This window comes from Pocillopora verrucosa, chromosome 9, assembly GCF_036669915.1.
Source record: "Pocillopora verrucosa isolate sample1 chromosome 9, ASM3666991v2, whole genome shotgun sequence".
Taxonomy (NCBI): Eukaryota; Metazoa; Cnidaria; class Anthozoa; order Scleractinia; family Pocilloporidae; genus Pocillopora; species Pocillopora verrucosa.
In genome coordinates, this window is record NC_089320.1 from 3,361,565 (window position 1) to 3,376,231 (window position 14,667).

The following is a 14,667-nucleotide window of genomic DNA, read 5'->3' on the forward strand; positions in this document are numbered from 1 at the left end:
AAATACTAAGAGAAATTTATTTGATCGGGCGGAGTTTAGCGTTTCCAATTCAGCTTTGTGCTGCATTGATGTCATGCATATGTGGATTCAGTAGTCATTCCCAGGAGATGAAAAATGAAACCTGACTTTCTTTTTATTATGTAATGGTAAACGTCTTGTAGAAACGGTTGTTCAGATACATACTTTAGTTGCATTAAATTTCCAATTAGATATGGCAAACTTTTCCATGGATAGTTTTACAAACGCTACAAACTTAACCATTGGAGAAGGTGACACAGCAAATGTCCTATTGGTGCTCAGTTACATTATAACCATCGTCATCAACACCATCATTTGTCCCTTCATAGTTCTCCTCAACGTACTGGTGATAATGACTATGAAAACAAGATCACGACTCTAAACTAACAGCAACATCTCACTGTCCTGTTTAGAGGTGACTGAGAAGAAGAAGTGGAAAGATTAAAAAAAAAAGGACAAGGCGCTAAAGATTTATTGTGTTCATAGTTGGTTCTGTTATTGTCTGCCTTCTTCCACTTTGCTTCCGTCTCGTCGTTAAAGCTACAGGCCTTTCTTAGAGTTACCCTATCAACGAACCATTTACGCAAAAAATGTACCATGTTAAACTCACTTGTTAATTTACTAATATCCTTGTTTTTTTGACAATTAGGGAAATGTGAAACGTTTACTTAATGACATGACAAAATTAAATCGTTCATTTGGCGACAAAAAGTTTCCATATTATGCTGGATGCATGTGCTAATGTTTGTGATTCTAAGAATAAGCGCAAAGTTGCAATAAATTCTACAATCTACGTAAAGTAATTTAGGGACAGAGGAATTCGCATCACCGGAGAACAAACAGACTTAAAAAATTTTTCCTATCCATGCACGCCTTTACGACAGAAGGGAAAATGTCAAGGAAAAGGAGCTTACGGACGGTTTTGAAAACATGCCCATAGTATCAGAATTTGTCAAAATGCACCTAAATCAAATGAACACCAAAACCATGTTTACAGCCGCAGTGATTTGGAAATCATGAAGACTAAAATAATTAGAAAATACAACTGTGGTAATAAAAGCCTAGCGTAGTGTTGCACTCATCTTACTCTATTAAGATCCAACACAAGAGCTTTCCTTCCTACAAGATTTAATAACAAGAGTTTCATGAAACCTAATCGTATAATCAAAAGGTTAAAGGATAAAGGTATAACCAGTTGCAAAAGTAGTTGAGACATTTGAGAACAGAAAAGTGTTCACCATGTGATCCAACATATTGTATCCCCTTACCACTCTTTTGCAATGTTGCTATAGGCAGTATCATGTACATGGGAGTACCTTTTGATTTTTTTTGGTTTTTTTCACTAACATTCTTATTAACCTTCAGATGAAATCGCTAACCGCACTTTTTCTTCAAAGTGTCTCAACATTTTTGCAATTTGGTGGTAGCTTTTGACTTTGGTATATTATGAATTGATCTACCTCACTAAGTAGAGTAATACGACATATTCGTAAGCATACAGTTCCAAATAAAACAAACAACAGAAAAAAAACAAAAACAAAAATAACGACGACAACAACAACAAAAAAAAAACAGTTGTCCATCAATAAGTACCCTTGAAGTCAGTTGTGTGTTTCTTGGGGATGCATTGCGGTCCTACAGGAGTGCCATATCGCTCCACCTTCTGCGCTGAGAAGTTATAGGGCTCAATCGGTGTAATTAAGATGGCATTGGTAGATCCGATAGAAGGATCCTCGTCAAAGTAGTTGAAAGGCCTTATGAAGAAGCGAGCGGAGTTGGCAGCCATGGCGGTGTTGGGCAGGTCTTCTGCATGAGGCACATGCATCGCGCCAATTGTAACCCAGGCAACCAAATCCTCGTTCACAATGGGGTCATCATCCGCGAGGTAATTACGGAAATCAACCTGTGAAATGGTAAAGAAAGATTAAATATATTCGTAACGTTTGAAGCACTCATAACAGCGTTCATTGCCTTGCCTGACAACATACAACCAATGACAACAAGCATGATATCATAAAAACTATCGTTGTCTCCAAAATACATTCATCAAGAGAGCATTATTTCAATTCAACGTGGTCAGATTGGATGCGTTTTCCATTTATTACCAAACGTTTGGAAGAGTGTTTTCCACGCAGCTCTTAACCCTCTTACACTGTATCCTCCAGAACAGACATTATTTCTTCGCTACATGTATTCATATATATTTATTTCACGTTAAACAGAAGAAAACAAGCTTTAGAAAAAGAGAGCCTAACCTGTGGATCTGTTGGCGAGTTTTGATTATAAATAGAGCTACTCTGTGTCTCATTGTCTTTGTACTTGGTGATAGCCATTTGATAGAGGGACCAGCTCAACATTGGTGTGATCATCCAATCTTCTGGGTACAACTGCTTCAACATGTTGTCCAGCTGGATGCGGTATCCTTTTTTCACACCCATTCGGTTTTTCTTCTTTTCATTGAAAAAGTTTAGGTACATTGGATGGTCGAAGTCAAACTTGTAAGATGCATCCATCTCTGTTTTCTTCACATCGCGTTTCAGAACTTTCTGGACACGTCGTCTGTTAGGAAACCATCGCTCAGTGATGTTTTCGATCCCAATTTCGATAGTCTCGTACGAATTTCCCCTGCCACCAACGTCCAGATCCACTTTATAGTTGATAAGGTGATCGTGTGTACCACTTGTGAAATCCTCATGAAGCGGGTATGCGTATGGGTCCATGTTAGAGTTATAGAATGCTCCAAAAATATACCCAGAAGCTGACATCTTGACTTCAATGACTCCGTTCTGGTAGAATATGAAGTCGAAAACATAATCGTAATTGTAAACTGTTGCCACTGTACGCAGAACTAATACTTGGTTGGCCATCCCTCCATAAAACTTGTAACCATTATAAAAGTTGTTATCATAATGCCGACGAAGTGGTGTTCCAGTATTTAGTTCAAATACGCACACTGCGTTGCGAAAGGTCTGCGGATTTCCAACTCCAATCATGTGCACTAAGTCGAAGAAAGTAGCAGTATTAGGGCAATCAACGCCTCGAACCATTTCGTAACTACTCATTCCCATTCGCCATGAGCCGTCAAGAAAGTTATTCCAAGAGGGGCTTGGATAAAAACCTGCGTAAGTAGCCGCTGCTTCTTGAAGACTGAGCTCGTAAACAATTCTCTCTCCGTTAAATTTAATATCGTAGATTTGCATACCACTGTTGGAATCCATTCTGAAATCAAACGACCACGACATGTAGGTAATTTGACGTCCATTTACAGAGTAACGCTTTCCATCGGGCTCATACTGCACTGGTTCTCTCATTGGCTTAAATGGCTGAGGAACTTCTCGACGTTCGTAACTGGAAAATAGCGCGTCTGTGCCTTTTGGAGCTGGCACAGAAATCTTGTTAATGGTATTATTTTCGAATTTTCCCGCTAACTCGTCTATAGTGTCAAAAGTCTGATTGTTGTAAAGAACCTTGAGGATTTTCCATTTAGAAACGTCCGCTCCTCCATGATCTACCAGGAACATCAAGTCTAGAGGATGAAGATAATGGCCTGCAACATCCCCGCGAAAAAAGTAGATCCAGGTATAGCGGTCCTCCCCTGTAAAACCCATAGGAGCTGTGTAAAGGAACTGTAAGCACTTTATACCAGAGACACAGGGGAAGATATAGATGTAGCCGTCATAACTTTCAGACATTAACTTGGCGAGTTTACTGGCAGCTTCCTTGACAATCTCTCTTTCTAGTGCGTTATATTCTACAACGCCATCAAAAGGGCGAGCATTAAATGGAACAGTTTTTTTCTGTCCACCTGGAATCTCTCTAACCTTGTAATCAGTTGGCGTCGAGACCGGATGGATGATGTATTCTTTTACCACAGGTGGATCGGTGGCACCATGGAAAACCACAGCAACAGCTTTTCGTTCGGGCTTGGCACCATTATTGTCTAGATGCTCCAGAACTTCCTCTTTCGACGGCGGAAGCAACTGTATCAAGTAAATATAATTGCTGTCGACTGTAGCCTTGGAATATTCCGTGAGGTTTAGTGAGGCCTGCTTCAGTAAATAATCCCTAACGGCGGTGATCTCGCTGACTGTCAGGTCGTTAAAAGGACTAGAAGACTTTGGTGGTTCTTTGGAACTCGTCATCCCATCAGCACAAGGTTCCACACTCATCGTGGTCTTAGAGGTTGGTTTTGGCTTTGCGTCTTGGTTCTCGGCCCCTTTCTGTTGCTTTGTTGCAACAACTATCAGAGCAATTAAAAGTGCTACACTTATCACGATGAAGATGATGGCCAGGACCTTCCACAGCATAGGGGCTGAGCTGAGCGCTGGGCTGGCTTTCTTCTTAAGCATAGGATCGCTCGATTCCATTGCCAACAACGACCTACGCAAGGTAGAAATGAAATCAATTTGAGATTATCACTTTTGCTGACTAATAGCGTGCAATTAGTAGATATGTGCCTCCGGGTGGCATTCTTTGGACTTAATTAATTCTGGTCCTCTTGACCTTGGAAACGCTGTGGTAATTTTATACATGCTTTAACAAATAGAGAAGCCTTGACCGTGCTCTGTTCTGTTGTAATGCACGCAGGAGGCGACTAGAGCACGAAAGAAGTGTAGGGAGAAACACGAGGCGTAGCTTTGCTTCGTTGGACATAGTACAATTTAGCAGATGGCGTGACAGCTTAAGCTCTGCTTTATGCTTTGTACTCTGATACCAATCAATCAATACCAATCAAGCAAAACTTAAAAGTAAAACCTTCTTTTATGGCTCACGTTATGGGAAATAAAAGACAGAACCAAATTTGATACTGTATTAAGACCAGAAAAAATGAACTTCTTTGGAACTGACGGGGCTTAGGCCCTTAGCGCACGCGAGGATAATATGTTCGACCGAAAAGAAAGCGCCATAGACTTGGGGACAAATAATTCAAGGGTCAAAATTCCTTCACTTTAATATAACTTGCAAAACGTGGGCTTGCTTCTCTAATGATCTCAAAATCTTCAAATGTTTCCATGCGGCTTCCCGATAAAACCAACAAGCATACTCAGAGTCTAAGCCCTGTTTTTCATTTCATGCGGTGACAACACAAAAAACGTGACTCTTAAGATCCCCTTAGCAATAACAATAATGACGTAAAGCAGACAGTGTGAGAGAGAGATTATTTGCATATAATAGTTGAGGCAGAGGACATTTTTGAAAATGTAACCTTGAAAACAGCTAGGTATCAATATCAGTAGATAACTGACAGCAATTTCTTGCTTCTTCTCGCAGTTCTGTTGGCAATAACTTCGCATTTTAGTAAAACTGTTGGGAAATTGTCACACAAAACCGTCGTCAGACATTTACTAATTTGCTCGTTCCAATAAATGTTTTTGCTTTTCATCCGTTTTCTTTTAAATAGCCACCTCTAAAAGCATGACTGTTTTTTTCCGAAGCAAATGAGCCAATTGATGAAACGACTAGAATAACAATTGGTTGTGATTTTCTTCAGGATCAAGAGATTTAGTTTGTACGCTTTCAGTAAACCATTTCGGTTTTGATTTATATACTGACGGTGTACAGCGGAAATAATATTGAAGTACCGAAAAAATAAAAAAAAAAGGCTGGATATGAAACCTTGTTCCTCATGATAATTACAAAGGTTAATCGGTTGAGCCCTTACTTCCTTATTCAGTTGTAATTATTCAATTTGATTGCTGTACTTGGTAAACCTAAACGTCCTGAACGGCTCAGGGATGGCCTTTTGGTAATAGTTTGTAATAAAGATCCGTTTTAGAATAGTGTTGACGTTTCCTACAGGATGAGCTAATCCACAAATGTGTTTCAAGCTTTTCAATACACTATTAAAAAAAAAAAAAGATCATACCTGAATCAAATGGAACCGTTAATCCGTCGCGTCAGTGTAAGACTGATACATACAGTGGCAGATCTGCGGAGGTTACTAAGTTGTAAATAGACTAGCGTGACAATATGACAGATACTTTTTAGCGGAGCGAGTGTAGAGAGCAAGAGAATAGTCGTGCATTACGAACTTTCGCTGTATCAAACTCCTCGCAAATACATCCAGCAAATGCGTTTGTATTTACGAAAAAAAAAAGCCTTCAAGAAACGATACTCTTTAGCGAAAATTTTTCGCTCAGCAGTTACGTGACAGCAACGGAATATCTTAGAGACAGCTTATGTAAAACATCGAGCGACTTTGTGTCAATCATTATGCCATTGTTATTCACTTTTCATTGCACTACTCTCGAAGCTCCATTGTCTTCATACCTTGACATTTTAAAGTAACACCGAAATATTCAAATGCGAAGTAAGTGATTATTCCGATTTTAAAAGAAATGTGCAAACGTGGTCGACGTATCTCTTCGGTTTAAATGATTTTAGCACAACTTGAGAAAGGCACGTGATGCGAATGCTTTCGTGAGATTACAAAAACAAACCTTATCGTATGTGGGGCTATTGCATTGTACCACAAAGTGATTGCTTATCGTTACTCTCGATGAACATAACAAACTGGACAACATTTAAATTTTACACAACAAACACGACTGAAGCGAAGGGTTAAGATGTTTAGACTGACTCAATTTCTTAACCGTGATCAATGACTTGATAGCTTCATGCGTCATAAGTTGGTCGCGTGGTCTGAAATTGGATTAGTCTTTTCATAAATACCCTAAGTATCATAAGCTTAAGAAGTTCAGTATCCATGCTACGTTGCTTCAACTACTTCTTGCACGGAATCTGCAGAGTAAACGACCAGAAAAATAATTGCGTCTAGTGATGTGATGGTTGATTTTCAGTTTGTTTAAAAACAGATGCGGACTTCTAGAATAAACAAAAATAGAATTAAATACCGAACAGTAACATCTAGTGTCAAAGTGTGCTCTGAACATTTCAAAGGCGAGGATTTTTCTTGGTCAACATGGGAAAAAGGGAAAATGAATTACCTCAAGGCGTGGGAAAAGTCAGAGAATTTCACTTTCAGTGTCAGGGAAATTTACATCCTGAAAAGAAGCCTAGACAAATTTTAATTTAATTTAAATATGAAGTTGTTCATCTTCTCTTGACCTCTTCATGATGAATGATAATGACACTTTTTTTTTCATGTACATTGTTTGGAACACTTGACAGATTACTGACCGGCATATTCTTTCCCTATGTAATGCAAGTTGAAGCTGGATTGTTAATGAAATCATATACATTTTTGCCCCTCTGTATTTATCTTTTTTTTTTTTTTTTTTTTACTATTTAAAATCCTCGTTGCATTTCTCGGACATGAATGATATTGAATTGGTGAAATAAGCTTATGTCGGGTTTCCAAGAAAATCAATAATTTTTCCATGTTACCGTGAGATATTACCAATTCATGTACACTGTATGTGACTTGCTGAAAGCTTAAATTTTAATTTATTTCCGGCGGTCGAAAGTTTAACAAATCGAGGGCACCTAAACAAGCGATCACGCACAGAATTGTATTTTAGTGGGGCTGGGAGAGGCATCTAAGCTTGAAAAGCATGCTGGGCCGTTGGTTCAGTCACAATCACTACTCATTGATCAGCTTCACGAACGCTTAGTGTATATTGGGTATTTCATCGTCTTGCAGGTGAGGTTCTTTCAGATGCACTGATTTTCAAGGTCCAGCTTTCACTAGAAGCGATATTTAACGGTATTTAAACATGTAAAGACATTCTAGATTGAAGGAATTGGATTTCATTAGAAGTGGTTTGTGACTTTTTGCTCTGAAGGCCTGCAGTTCACTTTGCTTAAGTCAATGTAGACCTGTACTATTTGAATGTGTAATGAGGGTCACATCCAATGCCATGATCTCTTGTTCTGGCTAGTCCAAACGCTTCTCTATCGATAAACGGATGCTTTCGTGGCGTAATCCAAAATCAAAATTCTTTTGTGGAGAGTCAGCATAAATTAAACAAACATACTGGGTAATTGGAGTGATAATCGGCAGGAAAAATATTTCATTGTGAGGCGAGTTGCCTAAGGAAGCCTGTAATACTCTCCTTTCATGTTCACCGCGAGAGCTTTTTGCTTAAACTCAAAATGAAATCTTAAATTGGAAAAATCATCCAAATATTTAACGACAGTTTCACTTGGTTGCATTTTGTCGTTACATGCGACCATTTCTTTATCATATGTAAAATCACACCTCAATCTATGATACATCATTCCAATGCAAGTGCAAAGAATTCAAAACGAGAAGGAAATGAATATGTAGTTTCTTGCACCTTCTCTTAGCCTTAGATGGTTGATTAACGTAGGTGCATTTTGAAACCCCTCGGTGAGCTGCAACTCCTGAAATATCGATACCTAGCCAGGATCATTGTGTTACTGCGCTATGTACTCTGCTCCTTTCGTTTTCTTTTTACTCCAAGGTATCATGACACTCAAACGTTGTGTGTTTTGAACAATTTGAATTATAAAAATGTCCTAGAATGTACCTTACATATTCAACGGGACATTGCAAATTTCTTCCATTCGTGACATTGCAAATGTTTTTGAGCTGTTTAGTTACGCATGGACTGAAAACTGCCTAATTCAAACGGATCAGGAGACAGACAATATTAATTAGTCTTTCAAATAATACCGGGTTTTCCTTCAAAATGGCGTACCATGATTACTAGTTTCTCTATCTCACTGAAAATGTTTTCTTGGTGGCTTTCAGCTGAAGTTGAACGAAAAGGCAACGAAACTCCAAGGTCGTTCCAAAAGTGATCTTCAATTAAACATACAACCTCCTGCTATTTTTAGCCTTTGGTATATTCAATACTTGAGTCGCTTGAAATTACGCTTGGGACAGTTGATTAACGTAGTTGTAAAAACACCTAAAATATTAGACGCAATGTACACATGATAGGATCCTTTCAAATTCATTTGAATCAAAATATCACGATGATACTAAAAACGTTTTGTGTTTTCAACAAATTTAACTCTAAAACATTCCCCCGAAAGTATTCTGCAGATTCAACGTGACATTTCAAATGTTTTTAGGCTGTTTAATTATGCATGGGCGTAAAGCGAGTAACAATTGCTTAGTGTACTCGTAGATTAAGAGACAGACAACAACGGTCTTTCAAGCAATACCAGCCCTGCAGGAGTTTTGCAAAATGACGAACTACGATTACTTGTATCAATGCCTCATTGAAAGTAGGATGTTGACGGCTTTCTGTTGAGGTTCAACAAGTAGGCATAAATACTCTTAGGTCGTTCTAACAGTGATCTTCAATTGAACATACAACTCCCTGCTATTTTTAGCCCTTGGTGTATTGACGTATTGAAGTATCGCTTGAAGTCACGCCATAACACGAGTCAGTTGACCATTTTTTTCATTTTATAGGTCAGTTTTTATTGTCATGGAGACAAGTGATCCCATGGTCAAGAAGAAATCCGATCGCGCACCTACCAATGCACCCGTGGTGTGGAAAGTTCTGGCCATCGTCTTCATTTTGATAAGTTTAGCGTTAATGATTGCGTTGATTGTTGTAGCAACGAAGAAATCAAAAAGCGATCGTGAGCCAGCTGAAAATTCCAAAGGAGATCATGTTATTCAAGTGGAAAACTGTGTAAATGGAATGGATGGCCTTGCTGACCCACCTAAGTCTTCGGGTCTTTTCGACGATCTAACAATCGAAGAAATCACCGCTGTTAGAGCGTATCTAATGGAGCAAGCTTCACTTAACCTAACGGAACCTGCCGAAGCATCGGTCGACAGTAATTACATCTACATGATACAGTTTCTTCCACCGTCCAAGAATGAAGCTTTAGAGTATTTGGACAACAATGGCACCAAGCCTGAACGGAAAGCTGTGGCGGTGGTATTTCATGGCGCTGCCAATCCCCCGCTTGTTAGAGAATATATAGTCAGCCCTGTTTCCAAACCTACTGGGCACGTCGCAAGAAAGATTCCTGGTGGGGAGAAAGACTTTGTAACATTCAATGCTCGGCCTTTTGATACTCGCATGAGAATGATAATGACCTATGTTGTACATTATGCCTCTGCAAAACTCGATAAGCTGATGAAAGAGAGTTACGATGGCTTCTCGTTCACCGGATGCAAGTCACCTAAGTGTCTTGGAATTGGTTTTACTTCTCCTATGGGATTTACTGCCGAAGATCGCATAAGTTGGATCAATTTCAAACGTGACATGACAGGACATCTTGACTTGTCGATGTTAGTAGATTTTGGAGGAGCGGACACGAAAAAATGGAAAATACTCAAGGTTCTCTACAATAATCAGACATTTGACTCTGTTGATGAGTTAGCGGCCAAATACGAGAACAACACCATCAACAAGATTTTTGTTCCTGCACCAAAGGGGAAGGACGCGTTGTTTTCAAGCTATCAACGTCGGAGAGATCCACAGCCACCCACACCAATGAGAGGACCAGAACAGTACGAGCCCGATGGAAAACGCTATACCGTTAACGGACGTCATGTCAGCTACATGTCTTGGTCCTTCGATTTCAGAATGGATTCCAACAGTGGCATGCAGATCTACGATATAAAATTCAACGGAGAGAGAATTGTTTACGAGCTCAGTCTTCAAGAAGCAGCTGCAACATATACAGGTTATTACCCAGCCGCTTCGTGGAATAACTTCCTCGATGGAGGCTGGGGAATGGGAGCATACAGCATGGAGCTGGTTCGTGGTGTGGATTGTCCCTACTCCGCAACATTCTTTGACCTGGTGCACATGTTTCAAAAACCAACGACTGTGCGAAACGCCGTCTGTGTATTTGAACTAAACACTGGAATGCCACTTCGCCGACATTATGATAACAACTTTTACAATGGTTATAAATTCTACGGAGGAATGACCAACCAAGTTTTAGTTCTGCGTTCTGTGGCGACGCTGTATAACTATGACTACGTGTTTGACTTCTTATTTTACCAAAATGGTGTCATTGAAGTTAAAATGTCAGCCTCTGGGTACGTCTATGGAGCATTCTATGACTCCAACATGGACCCTTACGCATACCCCCTCCACAAGGATTTCACAAGTGGTACACACGATCACCTTATCAATTATAAAGTAGACTTGGACATTGGTGGGCGTAAGAACTCTTTCGAGACCATTGAAATTGGAATCGAAAACATCACTGAGCGATGGTTTCCCGATAGACGACGTGTTCAGAAAGTTCTGAAACGCGATGTGAAGAAAACAGAAATGGATGCCGCTTACAAGTTTGACTTTGACCATCCAATGTACCTAAACTTCTTCAATGAAAAGAAGAAAAACCGAATGGGTGTGAAAAAAGGATACCGCATCCAACTGGACAACATGTTGAAGCAGTTGTACCCAGAAGACTGGATGATCACACCGATGTTGAGCTGGTCCCTCTACCAAATGGCTGTCACCAAATACAAAGAGAATGAGACACAGAGCAGCTCTATATATAACCAACAGTCACCGACAAATTCCCAGGTTTGTAATTAATTTGTTTAAGGAAATGATTAATCTGGAGCATTCCATGTGGAGTGGTGGTAAATCGATAGCATCTTACAATTACACAAGACGTAGCCTTCATATATGTGTGTACTTGTTTCTTCTTCTCCCATCTGGGCTTGTACCTCTCTCCTTGAGCCTGACTCCGGATTTCTAACACAAACCTTCCACGCACGAAAAAGGAAATCAGTGAGATAAAATTGCTTGGTTCGTTTCTCAGCCCTTCAGCAAAGAGTCAGGAATATTTTCAAAATACTCCGTCAGCTCTCAGAAATGATTTTTGGGTTGGTTGCATCCCTTACTCGTCGTCAAATTATCATACCGGTTGTAAATAATTAGGACTCTGTAATTATTTTTATCTAAATCATTTGATTTTGAGTGGCAACTACACTTTTTATAAGCCCATTTTGGTATGTTTTAGGGTAGGTCGTGAAACAGATAAACCACTTGCTTTATCTCGACTAAGAGTGCTGTTTGACTAAGCGTTGCAAACCCAAAACCAAATGTATCCCAACAGCCAATTAGAAGAAAGGGAAATCCTGTTAAAGCTAATAAAAGTTAAAAATATTTGTCTCATATTTTTCCCAGGTTGATTTCCGTAATTACCTCGTGGATGACGATCCCATTGTCAATGAGGACCTGGTTTCCTGGGTAACAATAGGGGCGATGCACGTGCCTCATTCAGAAGACTTGCCTAACACCGCTACGGCTGCCAACTCCGCCAGCTTCTTCATAAGACCTTTCAACTACTTTGACGAGGATCCTTCCATCGGATCTACCAACGCCATTTTGATCAAACCCATAGAGCCGTATTATTTCACTGGGCAGATAGTGGAGCGATATGGCACTCCTGTGGGACCACAATGCATCCCCAAGGACTATAAAATTGACTTTAATGGAACTTACCTTTATGGATAGATGGGTTATTTTGAGTTATTTCGAACACTTCCGTTCCGTTCGATCTCGGACGCTATCGTCTTCTTTCGGACGCCAAAGACCATTTTTGTACCCTATTACCTGAATGGTAACTGTTCGTTTCGCCTTCAAGTCGTTTCGCTAAAGACCATGCCAATTCGCTAACGTCTCATGTCGTTTCGCTAACATCTCAGGTCGTTTCGTTAACGTATTACGAAACGATAAGTGATTCTATCGGCAGAACTTGATCGATTTCTAATCGGCCAAAAAGTCGGAGGGAGCTAGTTCGTTTCCACGCAAACTGAAAGTCGATTTGATACAAGCAAGAGATTATGTCTTGATACAAGTCGGTTCAAGACAAAATGAAGTCGAAGAAAATGCATTTACATGTAGTGATCATTGCGACTTCGACCAATCAATACGGTCTATCATCGGCCGATCTTACGCGGTATTGCTGTACAGCATTTCATTTGTCGCTACTTCAAAGAAAACAAAACTGAATACAAACGGAAGTGAAATAACCTCAAACGTTAGTGAAACGACCTTTGAGACGTTAGCGAAACGACTTAAGAGGGTAGGGAATTGGTCATAAGCGAAACAACCCGTAGGCGAGACGACTGCAAACCATCTGAACTGCAAACGATTCCGTCCGATTTCGAACGATTGCATTTGATTTCGGATAGTTCTGCTCTAACTTGATTTTTTTTTTTTATTATTGTAGTTGACACTTAGTGAGATATGTAGAGCTGGTTTTTTGTCAGATAACGTAAATTCATAAAATTTCTCATTGATAACACATGCATGTTTGTTTGGCCTGCCGCTGAACTGTTTTTCCTCTCCTCTGCGACCTGTTTGTTCTGTATTGCTGACCTGTTTACACGGTAAATCAATCTGACTAGATATTGTAAGAGAATTCAGTGTGTAGCGCTGAAATGTAGGTTTTATACAATGTGAGTTTAGCTCTCAGTTCCTATATATGTAGCGACCGTCTGTCCAGTTTCTCAATGGAATTATGTATTGCTTCCTTTAGATCGTACAGTCTTGCTTGGAATCAATTATACGATTGGCATTGCCCAGTGGGATTGTCTGCTTGTTTTCAAAGAAGCACTGATTACGGACGTTTTCCGCTTAAATGTAGAAAGGGCAGCCCTATCGATTAAATGAACTCCACCCCCTAGAATATATCAAAGTCCCCGATACTCTCAAGAGCTTGTTGTCATCCGACTTTGGAGGAAGTTTGGCTCAGTAAGGGCGATGGCCCCGTAATCTGGTAGTCTCGGATTCAAAACCTTCAACTTGCTACTAACTGAAGTTGTTCTTGGTTGTCCCGAGTGCAATTCCTCGGCTGCCCTCTCTACATGACCGACTCGTCAGCCTCCTGCCAGTTGGGGTTTTTAAAAACTATATATATTTATGTTTTTTACAATGTTTACCAGATCATTACTGTTAATTGCTAACCTCTATAAAATAGAGCCGCCTCGTTATTATTATTATCTTTATCATTATTATTATCTTTATTATTATTATTATCTTTATTATTATTATTATCTTTATTATTATTATTATCTTTATTATTATTATTATCTTTATTATTATTATTATTATTATTAATTGAAGATCTCCATTGTGGAGCAGGTCATGTGAGAAGAAAAATGAGACTGCTCCACAAAAAGTAAAAACTATTCTGAGAGAAGTATGACTGGTATAAATGGCCGAAAATATATATTTGGAAAAAAAATTCATTAACACATACAAAATTAAATTGAGCGTTTTTCAAACGAACTGATGCAAGCATGAACTCATCGCAAATAGAGCTTTGTAAGTACCTCCTCGCGCGCGACCCCCTTCTTCCTAAAGATCTCCTCACGCTCGTCTCGTACTTGTAACGTACTCCGAGGGTGATGTCTTTGAAAATGACCCCTGACCCGCGGGCTTTTGGGCATTTTAAGTTTTTTCGTTTTGTTTTGTTTTGTTTTGTTTTTTACTTTTTAAAAGCATATGAAAAAAACCTACTGCCAGTGGGACTATATCCCAATTCTTCGCAGCCGTTTTTTTTTAATGTCACGCAACACTACCCATTCTATGGCACCCTGGAAGGATCCCTGATAAAATAGATCACACGGCATTTGGCTTCTCTTCGAATAGGATTTAAATTGCAGCTCCCTCATTTGTTTTCAATCTACATCTTTAGTCTCTAGCCTTAATAAGAGGGCTAATTAATAATAGGGCTTTGGATCGTAGCTCAATAAGAGAAGGAGCTACACGCGCGTACTCA

At 39.5% G+C, this 14,667-nt stretch overlaps 2 protein-coding genes across 3 annotated transcripts; one reads left to right on the forward strand and one right to left on the reverse strand.

The window, feature by feature from the left end:
• Positions 1-484: 484 nt before the first annotated feature.
• LOC131770033 (diamine oxidase [copper-containing]-like) lies at positions 485-6,030 on the reverse strand. The gene is made up of 3 exons (XM_059085760.2): positions 5,885-6,030; positions 2,274-4,398; positions 485-1,921 (listed from the first exon to the last, which is right to left on the reverse strand). Exons 2-3 carry the CDS (start codon positions 4,383-4,385, stop codon positions 1,601-1,603), a joined length of 2,433 nt encoding a protein of 810 aa, XP_058941743.2. The 5' UTR covers positions 4,386-4,398; positions 5,885-6,030; the 3' UTR covers positions 485-1,600.
• Positions 6,031-6,247: 217 nt separating this feature from the next.
• Positions 6,248-13,862, forward strand: LOC131770035 (diamine oxidase [copper-containing]). 2 transcript variants are annotated; one of them, XM_066172724.1, is made up of 3 exons: positions 6,248-6,328; positions 9,368-11,456; positions 12,066-13,862. In XM_066172724.1, the coding sequence occupies exons 2-3, from the start codon at positions 9,384-9,386 to the stop codon at positions 12,393-12,395; spliced, it is 2,403 nt and encodes an 800-aa protein (XP_066028821.1). In that variant the 5' UTR covers positions 6,248-6,328; positions 9,368-9,383; the 3' UTR covers positions 12,396-13,862. The 2 variants fall into 2 exon arrangements, with proteins under 2 accessions (XP_066028821.1, XP_058941745.2); XM_059085762.2 differs by lacking the exon at positions 6,248-6,328 and adding an exon at positions 7,551-7,621.
• The last annotated feature ends 805 nt before the right edge of the window (positions 13,863-14,667 follow it).

Bases quoted from the DNA above. Each gene is read 5' to 3' on its own strand.
- LOC131770033 (XM_059085760.2), bottom strand. From the start codon at position 4,385: ATGGAATCGAGCGATCCTATGCTTAAGAAGAAAGCCAGCCCAGCGCTC. The intron at 1,922-2,273 runs GTTAGGCTCTCT...ACCATTTCACAG, and splicing joins ACTCGCCAACAGATCCACAG to GTTGATTTCCGTAATTACCT.
- LOC131770035 (XM_066172724.1), top strand. From the start codon at position 9,384: ATGGAGACAAGTGATCCCATGGTCAAGAAGAAATCCGATCGCGCACCT. The intron at 11,457-12,065 runs GTTTGTAATTAA...TATTTTTCCCAG, and splicing joins AGTCACCGACAAATTCCCAG to GTTGATTTCCGTAATTACCT.